Here is a 27,971-nt window from a genome sequence, read left to right on the forward strand (position 1 = left end):
TTTAAAGTGAAAACCACTGATTTTATTTATAGGTGTTACAATACAATCACCATAAAACTTATAAGAATTGAACATAAGACTTGCATAGACTTTTCTTTTAAAATTAATTATTTTATTTTTTCAGGCCAAAGACTCCCCATTCAGTGTTTGGCACAAAGACATCTAAGAAGCTTCACTGTAGGTCTATAATTATTAAATAAAAGGAAGAGCCACACATTTGGTTTATCTAGTAAGCAAAGCTAATACACAGCTGTGAATTTTTTCACTCAAATTCTGGAAGTTGTCTGGGAAAGACTTCTTCGTGCTTTGGTTCAGAATTTAGAAATCAAAAGCAGGATCCATTTGCAGAAATACATTCTTGGAAATGCATACAGTGCTATGTGCCACATCCCTCTTGATAGAAGGCACGACTTACGAAAGGAACATTCATGATATAAAACAGAAGCCAGTTCTGAAAGGCTAAAAGTGACACCCACTACTTCTGGCATTTTTTTTTTAATCTAAGCAAGACCAGCTCTTATGCTGTAACACCAACACCCCTCACCCCAATCTATAACATAACTTTAGTATTTGTAAAATTAAAGCTTTTCCAGGCATCAACAGTTGCAAGAAAGAAACATGAGCCAACATTTTTCTACTGGTGGAGTTACTTTCAAAACTAGACATGAGAAGTCACTATCCCCCAAGAAGCCATGTGTCAAAACTAAATAAAGAAATTATTAAAGGCAAATTTTTTTAAGTGTCATTCTCCCTGCATACTTGAAGTCAGGAAAACAAAAGCTGTACATGTCAGTAAAACTGATCATTTTGTCTAAAGTGCTTGATGAAAGCAGAAAAACTATAAAAATGATAAATTAGTGAAACCAGAGGTGGAAGAGTTACATTTATCATAAAAACAAGATAAAATGGAGCATGTTCACACTTTCTTGTTCCATTAGGCAAGATACAGCAAAAAGATTCTTCACAGTGAAGAAATCCCTTAGAATGCATAGAATTTGTAACATATTTTTTCTTACATTTCTGTTATATGAAGCAATTTCAAGTAAGACTCAGAAACAGTATTCCAAAAGAGAAAGTATTATTATAGCTAAAAAATGAGGATTACATAGGAAGCTTTAGACATAAAAAAAAAAATCTTTGGGAAATGCTATTTAATACTTTCAATAATTTTAAATGCCCTGACACTATGTATTTTACAGTAGAAATGCAAGAGCCTTTGGAACACAGCAATACTTGATTAGTTCTGTGCATGTCTTCTTTTAGGACATCATCTTTTCCTTACATCCCACTGAGCAGAAAAGCATCCCTTCCACAGATATGAACTTCTGGCCTATTAGACACTTGCTGCAACAGGAGCACAAGAAACATTCCTGTGTGGCATGCCAGTTGAAGTTGTTGTACGTTACACGCTGAACCTCTGGATCTATAGCATTGTGACAGCCTTGGCAGGTCTGTTGAGAAATAAAATAATACTGAAATGAAGCACACACATGCACTCTTCAAGTGCAATAAAACCTGGAACTTTTAAGTGTTTTTGGAGGAGAGAAACAGGTGTTAAAAGAAGCCTTTTTAAAAAGTCTCCAGCTTTTTGATTTTTTTCTTTAAAGTGTTTTGATTAGGATTCAGCTGAGGGCACAGAATAACAAAATGGACACAAATTATCTGCTGCTGGGACTAAGCTTAGACAGTTATGATGGTTAGGATTTCCCAATACCCAAATAATCACAAAAACCTTTTATGTCAAACAGCACAGATCTTCATATATTAAGTTAAATATGTGAAGAGATTAGCCACAAATCTTCCTGTGCATTGACAGCTCTGTGGCAATGCCAAATAATTAAAGGTTTTTATAAAGTCTTGAATGCAATTTATCTTAAAATCTGCTTGTTCACAAATTATAATTTAGATTGAGAAAGTTAATGTTTTAAGAGGGGAAATAAAGCCTCTCAAAAAAAAAAATTCCTCACACCTACCTCAGAATATTATTAACTGCCAACTAGAGATGACCATTTTTTTTCTCCCTTCACTATATAAATCATCTAGGTGCACTTCAGACTGAGCCACCAACTAGTAGCTACCTAACTTATAGATATGAATGGACCATCATCTCAGATTAGTTTCCAGCATAACCATGAATCAAGAACTACCCTTCTTTTCTGAACTTCTAGCTTTATCCTGTCAGTCACTCTCCTTTTTAGGAGAGTGGGTAGAAATAAACAAAAGTACCTAGATTGCAGTATTTAACTACAGGCTTTTAGCAGCAGCTGAAGTTGATTCCCACCAGGCTCAATGAACTATAATTGATGAGAACTAAACATTTAGCAGCATCACTCATCTTCAGCTACTTTACTACTTCTGTTACCAAATCCTGCTTCACTACTGGCTAAGTTCTAGCTGTTTTTCCAACAGGCTCCTCCCTCCACCCCAGGAGTGGCTTTTGTCCAAATTTATTAAGTGACAAAACACTTGGCTGCCTGAAGTTGTGGGTTTTGGTTTCTTTTTCCTGAAGGGGAAGAAGATTGACTGACTCAAGCCTAAATATTCAATTTATACTCTTCAGATACTCCCAGACTGAGAAAAGTTAGAGTTTGAAGCTCTATAGACTTATGTTCCTTTCCTTCACAACACCAAGACACCTGTAAGGACCTTACCACAGCATGGTTCTTCATGTAGCAGGATTTGCAGACTGGCTTGTCATTCACCGTTAAATATGTTATTCCAGCCAAAACACAATCACAATCAAAACAGCAGAAGTGTTTCAGATGCCAGTTCTGCCCTTCCGCAAGAGTATATTCATTGCTGAATATTAGCTATGAGGAAGATACAAACAAGTGTACAAGTAAACAAGTACATTCATTTGATCAGCGTACCTTTTAATAAATCTAGCCTCTAGATGTTTTGTGATTTGCAAGGAACTCCCACTGGTTCCACCATTGTTTGTTTCCCAAAAGCCTCCATGGTGCTCCCAAGAGCTCATAGATGCCAGAGGCCCCAGGAGGGCTGTTCCTTGTTGCTGCCCAGCGTCAGTTTGGTCCCTAGTGTCCCTGGTAAGGAAACAACTGCCTAAGTGTGACTTGTTGGAAGAATTTGCCCTCACATATCACATCCTATGTCCCTACAGATTGTGCAAAATCACCACCAAATCCAAAGCAAACTATGGGTTTTCATGAATGCGCAGTGTCCATATTGGTTTCAGTTCTTTGCAACTCAACTATCAACTATACTGGTGAAGGCATATCACCTTCCTGCACTGAAATGTTATAGTACAACTCCTAATCACTTCTCAGGGGAACAAACTTTTGTGCTAGAAGAAAGCATTAGGATATTTCCTACCTCATCACATCCAGCACAGCGGGGTCTTTCACTATCACAATAATGTCTTCCACAATACAGGTTACCATTCTTCCAGAAATAGATCATGTCTACTAGAAGTTCACCGCAGGTGCAACAGACGAAACAACCTGGATGCCACAATTTGTCATATCCAGCACGTTCTGCATAGACAGCTGGGTCGCCTTCCTTCATGTTCAGTTTGCAGTGGTAGCAGGACTGGAAAGAGGTTATTACCAAGTTAATTAAGTTTTGAGAGCTGTATTTATAAAAATTACATACCATCAATACATTTAATAAATTCCATCTTTCCAGACTGAAATTAAAGATTTAGTTTAATCCCACAAGTAGACACCAGTGGTTCAGGATATACCTGTACCGTAGTTTAGGTTTAACTAAGCAATTCAAGATGAGCAATGCACATTCCACTGTCATAGCATTAGTGCTCCTTAAAAGGATTGCTGTATTTGCTGTATTCACATTCTGCAGTTGCAGTCCAGTGTTTAAAGAAAACAACAGGCAATTAAAATTCATGTTATGCTTTGTAAACCTTACATGCTTAGGAACAAGGAGAGAATAATGATCCTCCATCCAAGCTAACCAACTATGACTAGAACACATGACAAGGAAATGGCTGTACTTATAGGTCATGACTAAACCAAGCCGTATCTGCATCACTGGTGGGGAAAATAAAAAATTAGTGACTATTTCAAACTGATTCTCTTTAAAGCTGTGTTCTATGGATGCTAGTCACTCATGGCTTGCTGTCCAACAGTCTGTGATTAATGATTTTAGGACAGGAGAGTGACTATGGATAAACTACAAAACCTACATACACAGCTACACTACAAATAGTTCCAGAGACTTCACAATCAGTCTTCTGCCCAATACCTGCCTACAGAGAGGGTTTTGCCACCAAGTTATAAAACACAGATGATTTATGTTACTGAATCAAAATTTTTTTATCTACAGTTTAATCAGCAGTTTGGCATTTCCTGCACTCCAGCTGGTCTGTGGACTGGGCTGAACATCCTGGGAAGGTTTTCCTCTATGACTCACATCAGCCACAAATGGCTTTGTGTGTGCATATAAAAATAAAATACATATAAAGTGCCTCGGCTACAAGGCATATCGATCAGATCCCAGATGCCTGACAATTTCAAAAGATAGATAGAAAGCCACCACAAGAAGAACAACTTGGAACAGAAACAGAATACAGAATGTAGAGAAATGAATGAAAGGGAAAGTTCAAATATACATGTATATAAAGGTTTCTGACCTTTCTACTTTAGATCTCATACTCCAAGAGAAGTCCACTGTAGGGTTAAGTAGCTGCCTCGACCCAAGTCTAGGCAATGTGATTCACTTGCCTACCATTTACAACATCTCTAGCTTTGGTGGTTAAAAGGCATATAAAAATTTCCTTCTTTACAGGATGAAAATATGCTGAGTACCTATTTTTCTTTAATTCAGCTTTCAGTCATGGTGAAAAAGCTTTGTATTTGTAAACACAAAGACAATTATTATAGGTATATTTACATTAATAGTGGAGACCTGGTTGTTAGTATTGTTGGGTTTGCTTTTTTGTTTTTTATCAGGTTTTAAAGAAGTGCAGTCTATTCCTATAATGAAAATTAATTTTCCAAGAGATTCTTTTGACCACAGCTATAGGAATATAGGGAAAGCTGACCACAGCTTTATTCAGTCTGAAGAACAACGTATGAGAAAATCTGATGTGCAAAAATGCAGAACCAATAAAAGAAATGTAGACATGGATGGTACTCTTCTGCTAAGTATTTAAGAGCTCTTCTATATCAATTTATGCTAAACTGTTAAAAAGCAGTTGAGATAATGCTAAATCATATAGCCAAAACAAAGTCTCATTGCAAAAATAAGACCCCCCCCAAATACTTTAAAATAACATATCTAAATCCTGATTATTTAACCCAATGTAAACTCAGTACCTAACAACAGAAACCCAAATGTTCACTCATGCTATTAAGCACCTACATGCCCCTTTCTAAATCACAGCCCACAGTGATAATATATGCTTGGCTTAAACTGCAGGAAGAATACTCAGGTACTGGAGTAAGAAAAGTCTGGAAGTCATAAACAAGTGTAATTTAAAAAATAAAGCATCTTCTGATACAATTACTCAAGAGGACAGAATGCCTCCTGCTATTGACTTATTATAGTCCAAGGCAGCTGGTCAGCAGGGTACAATGCAAGATGTGCATTTCTGTAGGTCTTCCTTGAGGAGATAAGTTAAGGACTGCTGTTGTGAAACTAAAGTAAACCAGCAGGAAAGGCTGACGTAAGACAAAATGACAGTAACCTAATCAAGCCAAGGTAAAATATTTTCTTATTTTCTTAATTCTCCATAACAAGACAGTGACCAAAATAAAATTAGCAAATTGCTACAGGTAACCCCATGGCACAGCTTGAAAATTTTTAGGGAAAGTGGCCATGTCCAAAGCTAAAACCTAGGTGCTGATTTTATATTTCACACTGTCAGTTCAGAAGCAAACAGCAAAAAAACACATCACACCTTCCAATAACACCAAAAGCCACATTCTACAAGGAATTTTAAGCAAACCTTTTTCTCCATCTAGAACTTGTATATTAATTTTCTGTAAGCAACCTGCACACAAATATTTCTAAAGATTCATAAACATAATAGCAACATTTCTAGAAATCAACTTATAGTAGAGCTTTTAACACTGCTAAGTAATGTATATCTCCCCTAAACTGATTTAATGTTCCTTCAGTAATCCTACCCCTATTTTGAATTTGTAATTGGTAGTTGAGACATGTACCGCAGTAGTTATGTCAGAAATACTTGATTAAGGATATAATTTTTGAAATATCAATGAAATATGGGTAATTTTATATACTTTGTTTTTGTTGAGCTTTACAAGGAGAATTCAGATGCCAAAGAAAAAATATAGATAAGAAAATGGAGCTGAATATGAAAAGAAGGCTAGTCAAAAGAGCCATTGTATGGTTCAACCTGTTGGACACAGGATGGAGACATGTTACTTTATTATTCCTTAATTTCATTTCATTTTAAACACAATTTATCAAGTGGGTAATTTCAGTGCTCTTCCAAGAAAGAGAAGAAAACAAGCTTCTAAAATTAAGCTAACTCTTCAAGAGGAGAAGAATGTAAAAATTAATCCATAAGATGACACAAGCTTTTTGATTATTATTCTGTAAAAGCCACCCTAATATACTATCTCCAAGCTAACATGTTTTTGCACTGAGGATAAATTGTCACCTAGGAAGTTATTTTCTGCAATGCATTAAATACTGTCAGAAACCATGACTCTATGCAGACATTCACAACATTTTCCAGTTCCTACTTTCCCTCCCCAGACTTCTGCTATTCTAAATTAACAATTTAATTGGGCTAAAATGACCAAATAGAACACTCAGATAATAATATACCTTCTTGCTTTATCTTTTCCTTCTTATACTTACATACTGAGATGCTTTCCGATTTGGGGACTTCTCCATTGTTCCAACAGCAGATGAGGTACCTCTGCCACCACCATTTTTCAAGCTATTCTCATCAGGAGCACTCACTTCCACATCACCAGGGAGTTTGACATCTCCTACACCGAGTGCCTCTCTTTTGTACTTCTTCACAAATTGTTCCATATGCCTAACTTCACTGGGGGAAAGCTCGTGGCACTTTGAAGGATCCTGATCGTGAGCAGGCAGCTGCTTTGCCAACTGCTTCTTCCTGTATTGCGCGCCTTCTGAGCCAGCAACAGGCTGCTTCTCCTTCGGTAACATCTGCATGTACTGTCTAGCCTGAATCAGGAGGAATTACATATCAGATGGCACTTCAACTACAGACCCATTCTCATAAGCAAACACAACTAAAGTAATCTCTACTGTTTTTAGCGACAGTCAAATTTGTCAAAAAACAAGGTTTTTTCCATAAACATTAAGATCCTGAAAAAGTAATGGAGATAAAATACAGCAGTTGCTGTATTAATTGGCTTCTTCCCAGATTAAGAGAAAGACTCCTTTTAAGCCCTTTACAACATACAGAAAAGAGTTATTACTTCTCTGAATAAATAACATTTACACAGCACCTTGTCTCTATCTATGAATACTGATCATGAGTATAGTCCTGGAAAAGTAGAAACTGAAATAATCTGCTTGGGGCATACAGCCCATTGAAGAAATAACTCTAGCTAAATTAAAGGGAAAAAGTGCCCTAGTTTAAATAAAGCAATGATAAGGCTAAAAATCAAATTGGTAACTGAATGTTAAATAAGTCTTAGATGCACAAGGTTTGATTAATTCACATAAAAGGAATAATTTGAGATAATGTCATTCTGGCATGGATTGCACAACATTTTGGTACAATAAATTGGTAATCAAAGTTTGAAAAGTGAAGCAAGATCCTCAGAGGGCTATCTACCATCTCATCTACTTCAGCTGAAAACATACTGGAAAAGAGCTGCTCTTTTAGATGTCAACACTGACCTTGTTCTTGCCATATACAGTAAAAGCTCTAAGCAAGACTAAGTGTTCCCCTTAACTTTAAACAATGACATAAATTGATGTGGTATTGGGTATTTTTTTCCCCTTTAACCCCATACTCCATGCAAATTTTTCAACTTTAATAAAAAAGGGAAAAAATGGAAAAAAGGAAAAAAATATTAAAATAAAGTGCAGGTTACAGAAACTGGACTCCAGGGACTTAGTAGATAACTTAATCCTATGTATTAAAAACTACCTCATCCCTCCAGGTTTTTAAGAATTTCTACAAACAAACATCCATAAAGCAAGATGACAGATGCAAGACTCATTAACCAGGCACCATATTTTCAGTTTTGAGGAGGAAGAAAGGAAGACTATAAGAGGCTCTTCCAGTAAGCTCTACTATTTTATCTCCCAGCAACTCTTGCATTGAACATGAAAAAATGTGAGTTGGACTTACAAGTGTCTGATTCTGAACAGGAGGAGCCCACTCATAAGTCACAGTATCAATGGTTATGTTCTTCTTGGCTGGCAGTGGGCTGGTCAGTATCATTACATTGCGTTTATACACGGGATCATTCTTCAGCTTTGCAATGAGGGTTGTGTATTTTGTATCCTCAAAGAGTTTCCCCACTTTCCGATCTTCCTCATTGCTTGAAGGGATATCATGCTCCTCCTGGCCACATTTGCAGTTGCGGCATATTTTCCTGAAATTCATGGAAACAGCAACAAAATTACAATCTCACACCATGTTGGTGTGTAATAACATCACCAGGAACCTAAACCCTTGTTTTCAGTGCGTTGTTTAAGAAATATACACTTTTTCTGCAATATGTCAAACACCTCCTTATGTGTCCTGTTGTATTATTTACATTGTTTATTTACAAATACTGTTATCAGATCAGTCAACTACACTGATGCTTTTTTAATATGAATTTCTATGTAATTTCTTCAGTTACATCTCAGTACTGATCAAACACATTCATATCCATTATCAGTCACCTACCAGATTTATTATAAGATAACCTAATACATCAACATGATTCCCCCATCAATTTCTTGGGATTTTAGTTTTTCTGTTGCTCTTCATACATTCACAGTTACACGCACTATACTATTTTCTTCATATGTATTTCACGGTATGCATGATATTTGGTTATCACTGGGTTGCTATCGCGTGGAAAAAACTATTTCCAAGAAAGGAAGAAAATGCATACAGACATACGAAGAGTATAATTGCACTGAGTTCTGTTCAAAGCACAGAATTTAAAGAGAAGATGAAAGAAAAGTTGAAGGCTTATATGGATAAAGCCTTTCAAAACAGCTCTGAACCAAGTCAGAGGTACTCTGGCACATGCTGTAGAGAGACTTTTCACAGAAAACAGCCTTAAAAGGTAGAAGTAGATCTACTTACTTGGATATAAATTATATTCTTTCATATACAACATATTTCAACTGCTTTGGCTAACGAATATTAGAAAGTAATTTGTTACCTTAAGCATAATTAAACAATTCACATATAATGAACAGAACCTTGGATTAGACAAGCTAGTTCATTTTTTATTAACAGCATCCCCAGAACTTCAGTTCAAAGCAGTCAGCCAGAAATCAGTGAAACTAGATGTCAACTAAAGGTTCTTATTACAGACTAAGAAAACATATCAACTTTCTGGATCTCTAGAGTTTGAAGAGGAATGAGCAGTGTTTTACCTCATTATTTATCCTTCATACAACAAATAGAATAAAGAATTAGCTATATAATGCTCCTGAATCCTGCTTGCCAAAACCCATCAACTCTTAACATTGTTCTGCATCTTGCTTTATACAGTCTTGAAGGCAAGTTAGGTGCCAAGATAAGGTATGTCACGGGTACACAACAAGAAAATGCCATGGCTACAGCAAGCCCCTGAGGTAATAGGAAAGGAAGGAGGACTTTAAGTTGGCCACCTGAAGTGATACACAGCCAGCCCCAAACATATGCTCTCTATATGCACACCAGTTTAGGATGCGGGGTACTAACATTTCAGTGTGTGGTGGATGCTGCACTGGTCAGTTGGTTACACAGAAAACATACATTGTGGTAATTTAAGTTATAAAGTCCACTCCAAATAAGAATACCTAACTCTAAAAATGAGCCACTCATGCAAAATAAAAATGTTAAGCAGAAGTAACTCCACTCTGCCACACAAATACCTAAAGAGATCACTAATTGAGATGTAGACTGACAGCTTCTAATTAATTTCCTCAACAGGAAAGATGTGCAGAATTTCAAAGCTGATACTTACCTGAATAGCTACTATACACTAATCGCTTTACCAAAACATTCAATCATGAACTAGCACTTCCCACTAAGCCTAAAAGCTTTACTATGTATCTCAAGCACTCAAAACATAAAATTTTGCAAGATCTTGGGCATCTGTCTACACAAGTCCTTTACATTGCTATTACTTACAGACTATTTAATATACTAATAAAGCAATTCATATTCACTTTGCTCATCTTTTATGGCATGCATGTGATTATACCTTATTACCAATTCTCAGTCATATTTTTTCTGAGATCTAATACCAGGTGACAGAATCAGACCTCACTTTTTGCAGATTTAGTGATTTGTATCATGATCACCATGCAGCTTTATGCCTCACAGCACACATGCTACTGGAATTGAAGCAGTTTGTCCATCAAAACAATGACACTTTATTTACTCTTACAACTTAAATCTTTAGCAACAGTAACCCCCAGTTTTAGTCTTTTGTCTTCCGCCAAGTGAAGTATGATCATGCTGTCTGGAACTGCTCTGCTTGCAAGACAGACTCGGTAAGAACAGTTCATACTGCTGTATTGCCTGTGTGGTCACAACTGCCACGTGACACAGGCTGTGTACTCTACCCACTCTACAGCATCCAACACAGTAAAGCAGCATCGACATTGTTAGAGGGGCTATGTTACAAGTGTAATAGTGGCCTTGCATTAGAACTTGTGAACTGTTATGCCTCTGAATACAGGACAAAACAATACAGAACGAATGTGGAGAATGCTCAGTCACAACTGATGTCAGCATATCTCAGTAAATTGAAGGAAAATCCCCTAGGCTGTTGCCATTTCCCATGCTCCCCAACGCTCCCCCTGCTAACAGCCCAAAAAAAAGTACCCTGTCTGAATTTATAATCGTTCCTTTTGAATAATTTCCCGCACTAGAAGATATACAGTTGATATTTACACACATAACTGTTCCTGAATAGTACTGTTTACAATTTAGTTCTAACTTCTTTGCCACAGTTCTAATTTAGTTGCCACAGCACAAGCCTGCTCATTAGTCACTCACTGTCCCCTCTGCAGAAGGCATATGGCCAATTACTTCTCTTTAGAATAGACTGGCTGGTCATTTTTTTGACTTTAATACAGCTATCTCACTGAAGTGACCCCATTCCATTACCTCAAATTTATATTTCACAAGTCTGTTTGATAACTGACACTTTCTTTTTATCTGTGATGTGAAAGTGAACACCTTATGAGCAAGAAAAAACAATTGTGGTTATATACATCCAAAGACATATATATATAAAAACATATATGCTTCAAACAATCTAATTTCCTTTGACTCTATCAAGAGGACAAGCAGTGAAAATTTCTTGTTCTTCCATCTGCATTGTTGTAAACATTTTCTCTTCACTTGAGGACATTCAGCAAGATCCCTGCTGAAGGAGGTATTAGGGACTTCTTATGTCTTCATAGCTCTCAGGACCTCATCAAAGCAGAGCAATGTTCCTCCATACACATCTCAGCAATTTGAAAAGCTTTTTCCACTCAAAACATGGAAGATAGGGAGGAAACTTCAAAATCTATGGAATGAGAAGTTACATATCACTGTGAAGACAGGTCTATTAGATAGTGCCTTGCTAGCAGGTCTTCAGTAGTTAGAAAGAACAAGGAAGAAAGGTATGGAGAGTCCATCCTCTCTAGTGATGACTTCCTGTGTCCTGAATGTCTGCTGACACGAAGGACCAAAGACTTCCAGTTCCTTCTCCAAAATCAAATGTTAACCATCCTCCTGACTGCCTATGTTTTGGTGTATAGAGAGGAAAAATAAGATGGATCATGATCCTTCCTATGCTGGCTCCTAGTGACAGGAGGCAGCAGCTGCAAGCATAGAAAAATCCTCAACAAAGACCTGGCAAGTCCTGAGGCTTGTGCCCTCCATGCAGAACAACTAACCTTTCCTTTTACAGAATCACAAAATCCAGATGGTTCTTGAATATCTCCAGTGAGGGAGGCTCCACAGCCTCTCTGGGCAACCTGTTCCAGTGTCTGGTCACCAGCACAGTAAAGAAGTTCTTCCTGTGGAGGAACTGATGCACAGGTAGAACTTCCTGTGCATCAGGTTCTGCTCACTGCCTTTTGTCCTAGTGCTCAGCACCACCAAGCAGAGCCTGGTTCCACCCTTTTGACACCCTCCCTTCAGATACTGATAGACATTGATGAGGTCCCCTCACTTCTTGAGGCTGAACAGGCCCAGCTCCCTCAGCCTTTCCTCATGAGAGAGATGCTCCAGCCCCTTAATCATCTTTGCTGCCCTCCACTGAACCCATTCCAGGAGCTCCATGTCTCGCTTGTACTGAGGAGCACAGAACAGGACATAGCACTCCACATGCAGAATGCACCTCAAGACACCATTGGCCTTCTTGGCCCCCAGGGCATACTGCTGGCTCAGGGAGAGCTTGTTTTCCACAGGATTCCCAGCTCCTTCTCCACAGAGCTGCTTTCCAGCAGGTCAGCCTCCAGCCTGTGTTAGTGCACTGTGTTATTCTTCCCCAGCTGCAGGACCCTGCATTTGCCTTTGTTGAATTTCAGATGGCTCTCCTCTGCCCATCTCTCCAACCTGTCAGAATCCTTCTGAAGGGCTGCACAGGACTCTGGTGTATCGGCCACTCCTCCCAGCTTTGCATTATCAATGAAATTACTGAGAAGGCACTTTGCTTCTTCATCCAAGTCTATGATTTTGTGATTCCTTCTGTAATGTTTTCTTGCTATTAATGCAGCTATAAGTAATTGCTACTGCTTTGAACTGCATCTCAATGCTTCCCTGCCAGCTGTAGTATCAGAAAATCTTAAAGTCAACTTAGGGCTCTCCCTGTCTTCCACATACTGTATCTGTGCAGAGAAGCCACATGCTGAAAAAGATCATTCCCAAGCTTAAGATTCTTGTTTTCAGAAGTTTTTTTAGCATCTTGGGAAGTCACATGAGGGACAGTTACCACTTTCTTGTACATATACAACCAAGATAAATCAGAACCTTCCCTCCTGATTTTATCAACTTCTCACTCCTGTCTCATAGTCCCCTCTAGTGGGAAATACATTCCCTAAGAGCAATATGTAACTACCTGAGTAACAATCTCTTACATCCAGCTTGACCCACTGGACATGTGCGGGGGTTGTTTTGCAGCTTGAAATAAATCTAACACCTCAATTAAAAAGAGCTTCTCCACCTTCTGCTGCTGTTACACTTGGACAGAAGCATGATTCTGAGGACAATTTTAAGAGCAAAAGCTATTAACACACCAAGATGAATGGTTAACAATTGCCTGGTTTAACTACCATTGTAGACCACATCTTTCATTTTATTCATTTTGTGTTCAGCTTGCAACACTGAGGCTATCAGATCTTCAAAATTTAGGAATAAATTTTACTAAAGGCTTAATTTACCACCCTTTCTATGCTAGCCTCAATCTACAGTTCTGCATCTATAAAACCTGCCCATACAGTGTGTCAAAATTTACAACACAAAAGACTTAATATGTGCCACCCCAGAAGAGATATATTCCAAATACTTCCAGTATAGAGAAGAAGGGTGTAGTAACTCTTTGTAAAGCCCTGCTACTAGATAGGTACGCTTGGGTTTTTTGTGCACTCTGCAACCTGACTCCCCAGAGGAAGAATTGAGGATCTTTGGTATGGAAATACAAGAAGAAATTACATGTTGGCTCTTTGAGGAGCAGCGTTTTCATGTATCAGACCAAGAGCTGTGCGATGTGCTGAAGCTCCTCGGCCGTCCCCAGGAGAGGGCAGTGTCAGCCTTGCACAGCCCGCAGCAGAACCACGCCCGGCACCCGCTGCCGCTCCTGCCCCGCTCGCCGGGCTGCATCTGGCTCCTATGGAGGTCACTGTCTTCATAATGCCCGTAGGCAGCTGTGCTTTGGGATTCTAGCTAAAACAGCCTTGATAGGACTTGCTAGTACTCTGCACTCCTGGCACAAATTCAAGGCTTCCCCGTTTTTGAACTCTGCCCCCACCCCGCCTCAGCAAGTAGAGAAGCTGGGAAGGGGGACAGCTGACTCAAACTGGTCAGTGGGGCTTAATTGCTATATAACAGCATCATAAGCAATAAAACAGAAATAGAGTCAGGGTTTCTGAATTCTTAAGTAGTTACTGCTTGGAGACTGGCTGGGCATCAGTGTGCTGGTGGGAGACGGCCAGCGAGTCCCTTTGCACCACTTGCTCACCCACCACTTCACCTATTAAACAGACTATTTCAACCCAGGACTTGCCTCACTTTTGTTTCTCCTTTTTTGTCTCCCACCCTGATGTCTGGGACAGGGAGCGAAGCAGCTGCATGGGTGTTTGGCTGCTGACCAGGGTCAATTCCTTCCCCCAATTATTCTCCCAATGTGTAACTTTCTCTAATTACAATTCTTACTTCAAGACTTGTCTTTTATAGACAAGTACCAATAAAATAAGTGGGTAAACTTGAACTGATTTTGACTATTCATGTTATAAAGACAATATTCTGTCCACTTGTGCCACAGTTTATTCCTACTTAAAACAGAGTTTGAGATTTAAAGGCTATCAACTAAGTAAAAAGATATTTGGGATGCAATGTGCTCCATTTAAGTGATGGACTAAAAAAATATAAGCATCATGCAAAGGATATTAATATATTTTTTCCTTTGAAAACTATTTACACAGAACTGAATTAAGACTTCAGATTCACAATCTTACTATCACCAGTAGTAGCTCTGCTGGAAGAACAGCTATTTTCCAACCCATTCTTGAATTCTCTCACAACTGCTAACTTTTTGACTGTTTCAGAGGTATGTGCCACATTTGTCTAACCCTTAGATGAAGCTTCTCAGACTACTTCCAGACACCTTATTTATCTGGTCTATCCTAGATGGACTCAATTTCCAAATTAAATCTTAGCTAAATAGTCACTGTTTTTACATCTTTTTCATTACCTGCTCTTCAATCCACTGCTGTTTACAAACTCTTACTTTTCTAGGACAGACAGTGTTCTGATGAGCTATATTTTCAGGATCTGGCACAATGAGCCCTAACCACAGGAAGATAGTGCAATATGGATAAAGCAAAACACAGGCAAAAAACCCCAAATACCCACACAGAAGCAGACACCTTTTAACTTTGCAATCATACTATGATGTAACTAAATCACTTTAACCATTTTCTTTCTTTTTAATCCAAATTACTTCATGTTAAAGAATAATGTAGCAATTACAAAGTGTAACATTGGCAATTAAGAAAAAGTAAAATAAAAAGAGAGAAAGTTAACTGGGCATTACAGTGACTATGAACAAAAGAGCTTTCAGCAGAAAGTAATACAATTTCTCGTCTAACAATGGATAAACACTATGAACAGTTGCACTATTAAAAATTCTCTTTTATTGCATTACTTACATCAGTTCTGTTTTATTTTACTATTACTTCTACACACGACCCCTCAGTGATGCAGTGCATATTGAAAATGTCTTTCCATAAATTAATGATTTCTTTTTTCTTTAGATGATCATGTTTATTTATTAGTGAATTAACACTTCTTGATCCATGTCATTATTTGTAAGTTGTTTCTATAGCTACATGTTACAGATAAGAATATAGCTTCTTGATTATGTATCAACTTTAACACATTTCTGTGTTTTGTTTTTGTTTACCTGATTATTTTCTAAACAGTCTCATCTGCAGTCAAATATTTAGGCGAAAATGTAAAACCTCCTAGGCCTTATCCGCATCTGATGTCACTATGGCTGGCATACAAAGGCTACTTTATAAGACAAAACAAAATTCTACTGCAACTGCAACTTTCACTCTAGCTAGTCAGCATTGATTAAATGCAATAATTTTCATTGATAGCATATGCTAGTGCTATTAACATCTATTTTTCTGTTGTTTTCAGGATTTTCCCTTTGAGAGGGACCTTTTTCCTAAAAAATCAGAATTACTAAGCTACATCTTAGAGCATGCCCAGTATTATGAATGAACTGGGCCTGTGATACATAAATATACTAATATACATAAATACATCTTGTTTCAGTAAAACAAGGAAGGTCTTAATGAAAAAAAAGTTTCTGCAAAAGTAATGACAGACAATTTACTGCTATCATCAACTCACTGATTTAGGAACAGTACACAATCCAAGGCTCAGTATTATCTAACTTACTTGAATTTATGTGACACACACAAGTGACACCTCCTCCCCATCTAAATAAGTTGTAGTTTCAAATATTTTCAAAATAATTTTACATAGCATCTCAGATCAAAGCATATGTATTTGGTCAGGAGTTGAAAAAGCATTTTATTACAGAGATAAAACACACTTCTTCCCTGTCATGTCTCTTCCAGTAAGGCTAGACATGTTTTTACAAATCTACTTCAATTGTTTAGTCAGCTAAAGCAAATGCTGCAGTAGAAGTACTACCATTCACTTCAGGGCAGATAAAATGCATGTTCAGAAGTGATTAGATACTCTGTTGTAAAGCATCTGAGAATTTCTGGCCCTGAACTGTGTCAGCTTTTTAAAAACATCTTAACAATTTAATTGAGAGAGAGAACAAAAATGGTTACTCAGACATTTGCATACATATGTCAAGGTCAGCAGTGCTGAGTCACAGTTTAGGATACATTTGGTATCACTTACCTCCAGTAATGAAGCTCAAATCCTTCACACTTTTCCTTGCATTTTAAGCAGGGAGCACCAAATCCCTCCTCATGGCCCAAGCCCATCTGTGTACAGAGGAACATGACTACAGTCAGCTTCAAGTATTATCGTGCATGAATGATCTTACTCATGCCTTTATAATCTGCAATCAACAGCTAAATCAGAAGATTAAGCATTTGACTAAGCTGACACAAGGACAGCATTTGGGGTGCACTCACCTTCCTATTGTATCTATCTAAGTAGCAGTGGTCACACAAGCCTCTACATAGGATTGAGCTAAGCAGGCAGAGGTAGCCTTAGTACTTTTCGGGTGACTTTTCTCCCCAGCCCAGCTTGCTTTAGAAACTTCACACAGGAGAAGAAGCAGATTCTTAGCAGCATTTTCTTAGGTCTAAGGCTGTGAAATAGAGTAAGTGAGGCCAGAAGACCTCAAGTCAAAGGACATTTAATCCAGCTATCTGGACAAAGTGATTTACAGTACATGACTTGGCAAAATACAGGAGACCAAGAAATAAACAGACCTCAGATTTATTTGCACTAACCTCAAAAAAGGAAACAACTAAGTGGTTTGTCTAATGTTTCCAAGTATATTTGAGGCTACTTTGATAGTGACTGAGAGTAGCATATAACTTTTACAATTACATTTCAGCTGGACTCATACCAGCTGACTTTTTGAGGGGAAAGAGAAACAGCACAGTTAGCAAAATCAATTAGAAGTGATATGTAAAGCGTTTCAAAAGGGTGGATGACCAATTCACAATGCAGAGGAAATATCAGAGAATATAGGCAACAGGGCAGAGTAAAAGTATTCACACAATATATCATCATATATCATGATAATATACCATCATACATCAGCAAATTTAACCAAGTAACAGCTTTTTAAGTTTGAGGTGATAAACGAATATGAAGCACGGTCACTTATGCATTCACATAACACAGTAAAATTAAAATGTCTCACATAACACAGTAAAATTAAAATGTCTCACTCCAGCACTTTAAACCTTTGAGGAACGCTGCTCTCAAATCAGACAGATGAAGGACCATGGAAATGCAGCCACAGCTGGGTATGCAGGCTCATGCCCAACGTGCAGAGAGAAACCCATCCCCACACCCCACGCAGCAGGAGAAGCACTCCCAACTAGCTGTAGGTAGAAACAGCTCATCTGCAGTTTAGCTTTTACCATTAATGGAAACTGAGCTAGAACTGACAAGTTCTGGTACTAACTTTAGTTCTGGCAACAACACAATGCCAAAGTTACTTACATGTGGTGATAGAGTTTTGTTATTAAGTTTGCCATTTACTGAGAGAAATCCTACTACTATTGTTGTATGTACAAGGATATAAACCAGGTTAACTTTCAACTTGTCTCTGTCCAAAATAAAGAACAGATTATTCACCAACCACTTGTTTAATACAGACCGCATGGTAAAATGCAAGGAATACCATGTTTTCAGTTACTTTATAATTATAAGGATCATTGCCTCAACAATGATCAGACATCCCTGAGGAAAACTACCCTGAAGATCATGATCTGTTTAGAAGGAGGTATGTTGGCAGCTATTAAGCTACTGCAGGGATGGACAGAAGGAGATGGCATTATTTCTTCCATATCTGGAAGATGAAACACAAGCTGGCTGTGATCATGGTGACATCTTCATCAATGTAAGGGCTCATGAAGTTCACATGTTATAGGTGCTAAACTATATATACCAGTAGATATTTTAAATTAGCATAACTTTGAAGATTAGGTTCTTCATCAGCTACACTTTTGATAAGTTAACTGGTTAATAAAAGTTCATCTTCACTGAAGATTGCCATTTATAGGACTCTTCTCATCTAGAATCCAGAGATCTCCCATACATACACACACACACCACAATTCACAAAAAAAACCTGAGAACTCTTCCTAATTCACACTCAAAGAGAACAAGATGTTGGCCAGGATGTTTTATAAAGGGAAAAAGGAAGCTAAAGCAACACAACTTTTTTTTTTTTTGGGGTCAGGGTAGGGGGAGGAGGGAGAAACAGGTTGTTTTTCATTTGGTGTTGTCTTGTTTTTGAAGTCATCCTCTCTAAAAAGTTGTTAAAATATGATTGCACTGCACTAACAAACAAACAAAACTCCCCCAAAACCCCGATCAACAGAAAAAAAAAAACCCTTTCTCCCTTGCTGCTACTTCAGTTACAAACTGGCATTACATCTCTATGCTCAGGTTCTCCCTTCCTTCCAAAAGAGTGGAATGAGAGGAAAGGGAAATAATTATAACCTCATTAGTACTGCAATTAGAAGATTTAGAAACATAGGATCACTTGTAATAGTCACAACAGTTATACTGTTTTATACTACTGGAAAATAAGCTTGGCATTTCAAGAATTCCCAAAGCAGAATCTGAAATTCAAGAAAGAAATATTAAAAAAAATGCAAAAACCATAACTATAATTTCCAAGGCTCCTAACATTTAAGGTTTTTTTTTTTTTTTAAGCTAAAAAAACACTCTTTAGAAACAAATTAAGGAGAGGAAATATGTGCTATCTAAATGCTCCACCCAGAACATACTCTCTCCAGACTACAGGGATAAAACCAGCCAGCCCACTTGCACTTTCACAGCCAGCAGTCTTAGCGCAGATTTCTTTAGAAATACAGCATTCTATATTCCCTCCCCAGAAATAAAGAGAACACCATTATGTAAATGCTTGTGCAGCTCAAGAAAAATAAATTGAATTACCAAATGAGAGAGACTTGTTTTGAAACAGGTTTTTCAGTTTGCTGTGAAACAGAAAGAAGGGAATTACCTTTTCATACACAATGTCTGGGTACCTTTTGGCAAAGGTTTAGCTCAAGACTGAAAGGCACACTAAAAACCATACTAGGTGTGATTCTAGATGCACACACAGACTCAAGCCTTTGTTCTGACAGAGAAACTACATGGCTGCTTGCCAAAAATTAAGATATAAAATAGCTAAAATCAAAAGCACTGCAGGCTATTGTTATCCACAAGTCAGTGCATTACACATATTTCTCCAGAGTCCTGTAACAGGACATCCTTCAGCTGTAAGAAAGCATCAGCCTCAGAAATTTTCTTCTTCAGCAGCCAATTCAGTTGTAGTTTAGGAAATTCAGAAAGCCTCAAACTTCAGTGTGGCGCTTCTTTAGTGCTATCCATCTATCTCCATGTCTTCTGCAGAACATGGCCAGCTCCAAGCAGAAACACCCAGTAATACAGAGCAGGTTGAGCACTGGAGAGGTAATGTGTGTCTGGAACAGCAGGGAACCCATTTTCCCCATAAATGGAGTTATGGGAGAAATGGCACACACAGGTCAGCTGAATCCTGCTAGAAGAAGGTTTCTGTCTGTCTATAACCATCAATTTTTATTTTACAGCAAAAGCTAACCAAACCCATCTGGTATTACCAAAATACCCTGTACTGATTTAAACAGCCTGAGTACAGAAGATGATATATGACTATGACTGAGATCATCCATTGCATGCTGCTTTCAAGATTACATATTACCAAAGGGCAAAAAGCTTTAAGTGGTTACAGCCAAGTGACAATTAGTGAAAGACTGCCCCATTTCAGTTTACACTGGAATCTAGTGACAAAAGCTGGCTGACTTTACAGTACAGGTCATGCATAGAAGCTTACTATCATCTTAAAAACCCAAATGATCACATTCAAGTGTCTAAGAGTTTGTTCAGAAGTATAAGAAACAGCAGTTCCTACGAAATAGTTTAGACCTGGCTTATCAGAAGGGTTTATTCTTAAGTTTATTGAACATTTCTTATCTCCTCAGAGCCACCATGAGACCAGAATTAACTCAGGCCTCAGCTGCTTTTCTTTCCTCACTCCAAGAGGACTCCTATATCACCAGACAGGTAAGCTTTACCCTTCCACAGGCAGTAAGACACAATACTTAGCCTCTGCAAAAGATCAAAAACCTTTCCAGTGTTACAGATCCTTCCAGAAGTTGAAACGATGTGGCTATACAGTGAGAATGCTGCCATTAATGGATTTCAACAGTTACCAGTGAGCCTCAGATCAGAACTAAATCCTCTTCACTATTCTTTTTTGCAGAGCTTTCTCGGTTGCTTGAAGGTGCTCCAAGCACAGAACTGAAGTGATCCACAGTAAAGATATTCTTAGATTTACCATAAAATCCTAGGAATGTTCTAGTTTGAAGATTAGTTAATTATTGATCTATTTGGATGTTTGAGTGGGAAAGCACCTGTAGAGTACAACAGATTTCTAGTACATCTTAATGTGCTTTAGGCACTTTCAAAGAAGAGAAGGTAAAGCAGGAAGGACAAACAAAAAACCCCCCAAAAACATGAGAAATCTCACTGCTGTGCATGCTCTATTGCTGAGAGCTGATCTTATATCATTATATTCTGTACCATCAGAAGTCTTCTCTAGCAGGGAAAAACAACAAATGGAAAATTAAAATAGGTTACAGCAATTAAACTTTAAAAACAGATCAATGATACTTCTTATGATTCGTGAATGAAAAAAGAACAAACCACTACAAAAGACACATGAATATCTGGATAATGATCTTAAAAAACTGTGACAGACACTGTATGAGAAGGAAAACAAAATTTAGATTGGTAACAAAGAGCAGTGTCCCACAAATCACTTTATGTTTGTTTTAACACGTCTAATAAAATTGATGACAACTGTGACCCTGGGGTTTTTAAAATACGTGTTTTGATTAAGGGAAAAGTTGACTGGAATTAAGAACCCTGGGTACAGAAGTCCATTTTGTGCAGAAAGAAGGATGCCAGAAAGTGGTTGCATCCAAGAAAAATATTTGGAAGATGATCTGGGCAGGACAGGCAGAGGAATAGATCAAGAAGCTGCAGTAGCCTGATAGTACAAAGTCTCAGGAATTTATTTTATTGCGATATCTTCTATTAAATATCAAATAGCTCAGAATTTAAATATTTAAGACACTGCTACATAGCATACCTTCAAAAGGCTAACAGCTATCAAAGATAGATCAGGTGGAGAGAAAACAAGAGTTGTTTATTCACAAAGTCCAGAATTATACTAGCTAAGTTTGAATGCAGCTGATACACACTATAACACGATCTGTAAACCTCCAATACAACACTATCCATCATCCAGAACTGCAGAAGCATTTTCACAATACTCCATGGATTTTGTTTTGACATCAGCACTCTTACCCAGTTACATCCTCTAACATTAGGTTTTGAGAAGCAGACCTGGAAACCTACACATTCATTTTTTAGGAGCTTTAGTCATGCAGGAAAGAGCATGCTTTTTTCAGCTTTTAAAAGCTGTAGCTAGACAACCTCAGACTGAAAACAAGGCACAAATAAAGAGTCAGTCAGACTTCAAAAACAACCAAAAATCCCCCAACAAAACCAGAAACACATACACAGCAGTAGTGGAGTACAGTTAGATCTGGTGTATTCTGGAAATGTCATGACAGAAGCCTCCTGACTCCTTTTACCTGTTAATTTGACCAAGTTTGAGATGCTAGGTAACAGGCGTGACATGCTTTCATCTTAACAGCTGTGCTCTTCCTGAAAGTCTCCAGGACCTAAAAGAACCCCACCAACTTTGGTCATCAGCAAAAACTACATATCAGGGGGGTTTGTACATATACATCCCTATAAAAAACCCATGCATATATATATATATATATATATATACACAACCAATACACATAAGTATTAGTTTTATATAAATTAAACATGCATATCTAATCAGATTGTAAAATACTATTTTAAAATATACTACATTATAGATATTTACATCTGCACCCTTATAACTGTAAGCTTTGTATCTGCTAGGAAGAAGATAGCAATTTGCATGACATGTTCAGTATACTTTCTTGAAATAAAAAAAGTAATTTTAAGCAACTTTTACTAATAAAATTTAATTGAAAATTGCTACTCACCATTACTATTACTTACTTAGAGGAAAATAGAAACATTTCTTTCTTTTTTTCCAGGAACAACTGCAGAATCAGATATTTGTTACTTTTATGACAGAATACTGTAACTCAAAATAAGTTAATTTTCCCCCTTGCTGCAAAATACTTTGTTTATAATTATACCCTATCGAAGAAACTTTCATCTGATCTTAGAAGTCATGCAGTCCTGCATTCAAAGAGTTTCTTGACTTGCTATTCAGGCATTCCATGATATTTTATAGTCAGACACCTGGGGAATACTTTTGCCATAGGAAAAAAAAGAGTAAGAGTCAAAAAGTTTAGTTTAGCTGTGCCATATTTGCCAAGCTGCTATCCAGGGATGCTGGACAAAAAATATCTAGAGGTGTGGATACAGACAGGTGTGCCAAATAATTATTCACATAATTTTTTTTTTAAACATTGATGGGGGGGAAAAACCCTCAAACCCCACAGCATATGCAGGAAGCAGTTATTTAGATTCCTTGTGAACAAAACCGAAGTAGTTCCTCTTGCTTCATTCTTCTACTTTCAAACAAAACTCACCCCTGAATAAAAGTACATTTCCTTGATCTTACTATACATACGAAACAGCAAAAAAAAGATCTACTATAATGGGTTTCCATAGCAATAACACCAAAACAAACAGTGACCTCAACAGGAAGTGCAGCCCAGCAGACATTACTAAATCATGCTTTGCATAACACAGAAAAGCTGACTTTGCTCCTATACATACTTTATTCACCGTTCATTTACCAAGGATCATTACAGTTGTTGACTTAGCTATGTCTAAAACACTCAGTGTTTGGTTTTCCAACTGTAACAGAACAAACTAAGTCTCACGCCATTGAAAAACAACCACACAAATTCCATACTAGAGAAGTTGCACCTCTTCCACCCAAACTGCCCTGCACCTTGTCCACTGCAAGCAAAGTTCCTTTTATAAAGCAAGTATTATACTGTTAAAGTTTATATAGAACAGACTCACTGCCAGATTCTTATTTTCTCTAGTGAAGCATGAGACCGTGCTGCCAGCAGGGCTGAAAAGCAGGACCGTGACCTACTGATTAATTTTACCAAGTTCACAGAGGTGGCAGACAGGGCAGGAATCCAGGCTGTTAGAACAAGGTTCTGCTAGAGTATTCAACACAAAGCATTAAATCTTTATTTTCCCTATAGCCTCAAAGCAAGGTTTGAGAACACAGCATATATTGTATTTGGGAGAAACAGTGGTCTGTTTTTTGCACAAGTACTTTTCAAGCTGGAGCTCCTGTTCTTACCCTGCAGCTCTGTTGTGCATTCATTTTATACAAACACTATCTTCATGATCCTCAAATGCAAGAGCAAATGTAATTCCCCCTGTGAAAAAGGGGAAAACTGTACAGTTTCCCCTCAACTCGAAAGGAAAATTGTAACAGACCAGGAAAGTCTTAGACTTAGTATTCACAAGGCAGCCAAAAAGACACTATTCACTGCCTAGATGTTTGCCAGTTATTTAATAGCTCTAAAAAGCATGGTGAACTGACTACAAAATTTACATGACCACACATTTGCATATGTTCTGCATATATATTGCTCAGTACAGAAAGTGCATGCTGAAATTTCTGTTTCTGGCAGGCTGTGGCTGTCCAGACTCCAGGATTCAGACCAAATGAGACATCTGGCTACACAGTAGTACTCATTCCTTTGGTCACTTTTTAAGATAGCAAGATGAGTTTTACAACACATGAAAGAAACCAAACAGAAAATAAATTAAAAGTTTGAGCCAAAGTAGTTGTGCCCTGAAGATTTCTTAAGAAGGTTACGTTAAACAGGACTGCTGCTTTTCTGTCACAAGACATAGAAGGTATATAAGTATATATAAGTATATATAAGTATATAAGGTACCCACTGCTGAAAGGATGGGTTAGAAGTTGTGGCAGGTGGGGCAGTAGTTCTGCTGAAGAACAGGTACATTGCTGGAGTCCTACTGGTCTTGTACTGGAGGGAAGCAATTCCAATCAGACAGACTGTGATAGAACTGTTACATTTGGAGAAAAAACCCCACCAAACCTAATATCAACAATGAAAACAGACTTCCTCTGAGTGTTCTTTTTCTTCACAAACTTAGACAAGTAGATATAAATGTATGGAGCAGCTTTCCAAACAGAAAATACAGACACGCTAAAATGAGGAATGGACTCATGGATTACTGACACTTAAGAGAAATCTTAGGAATGTCACCCTGGAAACTTCACCTATCAGGTTTCCAAGAAACAGAAAACATTCCAATATATTACTCTGTACAGTTATAAATTAGCAGTTGTGGGTAGGGGAAACAGCTTTTCTACAGCACCAGCTGAGTGTCTGAGCCTCCACACCACATGCTGCTCCAACAGGCATTCACTTCCTTCTGCTCTGCTGAACACCCGGGCTACAGAATAGCCAACATCTAAACTCAGACTTCAAAAATGCAATGGAATTACTTATCTGGGGACAACATGACAATTCCTACTTTTTCTTCTGGCAAGTGTTATAGGAAATTCCTACCCAACAGGCAGATTAGCCACTCACCACTCCATAATATTTACCAGGTTGTTTGCCAAGCAATAAATACATACAAGTCACTACAAAACAAAAGGCTACATAAAGTATATTTGGTAAGAGAACTCAAGCTATTTTGCTCCAGGGTACAAGACAAAGACAGGTGAGAGACAAAGACAGCATGTGGAAAAGTGACCCACTGCTGCCGATGGACTAAAAATCTGACATAGGCATCTCCACCTGAGGACAAGTTTCTTCTAAAAGCCAAGTAGTTCACTGGTTTTGATAATCTTGATTGGACACTTCTCAGAATGTTCTTCCACCTTTAAAGAAAGAAGGAAGTTGGCAAAAAAGAGAGAAACAAAAAGATAATAAAAGAGGTTGAGAATTGGAACTAAAGGACAGAAAAGGAAGACACACAGTTATTCCAGAGTTGACGTGAAATTGTTATTCTATTCAGTTTACAAAACTTAGGAAGTTTTGATTAAATAAATTTTGGCAGTCAAAAAAGAAGAATTTTGTACCAAACTTGCTGGTACCTAGTAAAGCTGAACTTGCTGGTACCTAGTAAAGCTTCCAGTTCTCCCTGTAGGGACTTTCAGAGAACCTCTTCTGTTCTCTTGGAAAATAAGCTGCATCCAAGTTAAAAAGAGAAAGGAAGATGAGAATATGTGAGCAAGGGAAGACAGCACAATAACAGACACAGTTTTCTGAATATACATGCAGTAGAAACAGAGAAAATGTGACTTTTTCAAATCATAGACATCTCTGCATATTAACACTAAAGCAGAGCAGAACAGATATACTACTTTCATAAAACAGAGCTTTGCTGGTTTCCTTTGTGGCACTAGCTTTTGTGTTTATTTGAACAGGTTTAGGAAAGTCTTCAGGAATCTTCAAAGTTGTTGAAGACGAGAAGTAAAAGATGAGCAAGAAAAATATGGCAAAAATAGTCAAATAAATTTAAAACACACACAACTACCCAATAATTACAGAGTAATTTCAAGCAGATGTTCAGCAATTACAAGTTCACCCAAATCAAGACTCCATTATCAGCAGAATTTTCTCTTTAGATAAATAAATTCTGACTTAGAATGCTCTATCTTCCACAAGTATGTGTCTTTCACCTCCTGGAGCTCAAAAAGCTTCCAGCAAACAAGCTCTGTGATGCCATCAAGTTTAAGTTGTGCTTAAAAAATACAAGCAAATCTACTCAAGAAGCTTATTTTCATTGCATACAAGGAGTCACACAAGGGGAACAACCCTGTGCACACAGCCAGCTTCTAAAGACAGCAAGAGCACTTAGCTACACGCAGATGGCCTAATGACTGGGGGTTGAGATAGGCAGTTCCTCCAAAGCAAGATCCTCACCCAAGTGACACTATCACGTGGTGACATCACTTGAAGCAAGCTGTAACTCAAGGCCACCCATTGCTAGGATTCAGCCTTAGCAGGTAGCTTTCCACATTACACAACTACTTCCCCCCCAAGTCAGTTTCTAGCCTGCAAGTTGGAAAAGCACACAGGTATACAAAAATGCATATATGTATTTTAAAACAAGTTGCTACCTTTAAAAAAAAACAATTCAGGAATAAACCCCTCACACATTGATTTCAAAAGACTACTTTTCACATATCAGTGAAGGTTATGTATAGATTTAACCCATGTTCACATATAAAGGTCCTTTTCCTCTTATCAGATAGTATCAAAACAGATACTACAAATAAGTTTTTAATTTTATAAAAGTCAGTGCTTTAGCACTACATTTAATTTGTGAAAGAACTAGAAGCAAAGACTTGTAAGAGTATCCCACGTGAAGTCAGTTTTACATAGGAAATTTTAAGTGGTTAGTTTTGGAAAGAGATTCAATACAATTGGATTACCTATCGCATTCTTTTACTTACCTGTTGTTTCTTGCCAATTTGACGCAACTAACTAGTCAATATACCTTGAAAAATAAAGAAAAATCAAGTCCAGGCTTCTCGCTCAAGCGGGTAATCCATACGAACGCTGATAACACACTTGTAAGGAGTCGGTCACATCATAGGTCTGAAATTAATCACTAACATAACCGCAAACAGCGACTCGGCTGCTCGTAATTTAAGTTTCATGCCTACATACACAGCGCACATACACGAAAACAGCTGTCAGATCTCAGGGGTTTACTGGGGGGACCGAACACATGTTTAACTTGCATGACAGAGCAGCGGAACGTCCCCACCTGGGGCACCACCTGCGGCGACTACCTACGGTCGGGAGCAGCGAGGCAGCCCAGCTGTGTGCGCACCGGGGTACGCGGCACACAGCTCTCCTGCCTCACAGCTCTCCTGCCTCCCACCTCTGCGGCGGGTCCGGGCGGGAAGCGCGGGGCTCCGGGAAGGGCTGATCGCGGCACCCCAGGGCGACCCTCCTTACCTTCTTCACTTTATAGGGCGACCCTCCTTACCTTCTTCACTTTATAGGGCGACCCTCCTTACCTTCTTCACTTTATAGGGCGACCCTCCTTACCTTCTGCACTTTATAGGGCGACCCTCCTTACCTTCTTCACTTTATAGGGCGACCCTCCTTACCTTCTTCACTTTATTCTCCAGGTTCATGGCGGGCGGGTCTGGCTGTGAGGCAGCGCCCACGGAGGAGGCTCCGCTCGCGCGCTCCGCGAGCTCAAACTTCCGCTGCCCTGCGGCAGTGGCTGCAGCCGAACAAAGGCCGCGCGGCAGCCAATCCCCGCCGGCCGC

General features: G+C 38.3%; 1 protein-coding gene across 2 annotated transcripts; it reads right to left on the minus strand.

Moving 5' to 3' along the window:
• On the minus strand, nucleotides 1-27,957 carry TES (testin LIM domain protein). 2 transcript variants are annotated; one of them, XM_068189919.1, is made up of 7 exons: nucleotides 27,807-27,957; nucleotides 16,754-16,839; nucleotides 8,288-8,534; nucleotides 6,811-7,146; nucleotides 3,334-3,549; nucleotides 2,652-2,810; nucleotides 1-1,451 (listed from the first exon to the last, which is right to left on the minus strand). In XM_068189919.1, exons 1-7 carry the CDS (start codon nucleotides 27,831-27,833, stop codon nucleotides 1,260-1,262), a joined length of 1,263 nt encoding a protein of 420 aa, XP_068046020.1. In that variant the 5' UTR covers nucleotides 27,834-27,957; the 3' UTR covers nucleotides 1-1,259. The 2 variants fall into 2 exon arrangements, with proteins under 2 accessions (XP_068046020.1, XP_068046021.1); XM_068189920.1 differs by lacking the exon at nucleotides 27,807-27,957 and adding an exon at nucleotides 27,652-27,660.
• Nucleotides 27,958-27,971: the final 14 nt, after the last annotated feature.

The sequence above is a fragment of the Anomalospiza imberbis genome, chromosome 5 (assembly GCF_031753505.1).
Source record: "Anomalospiza imberbis isolate Cuckoo-Finch-1a 21T00152 chromosome 5, ASM3175350v1, whole genome shotgun sequence".
Lineage (NCBI taxonomy): Eukaryota > Metazoa > Chordata > Aves > Passeriformes > Viduidae > Anomalospiza > Anomalospiza imberbis.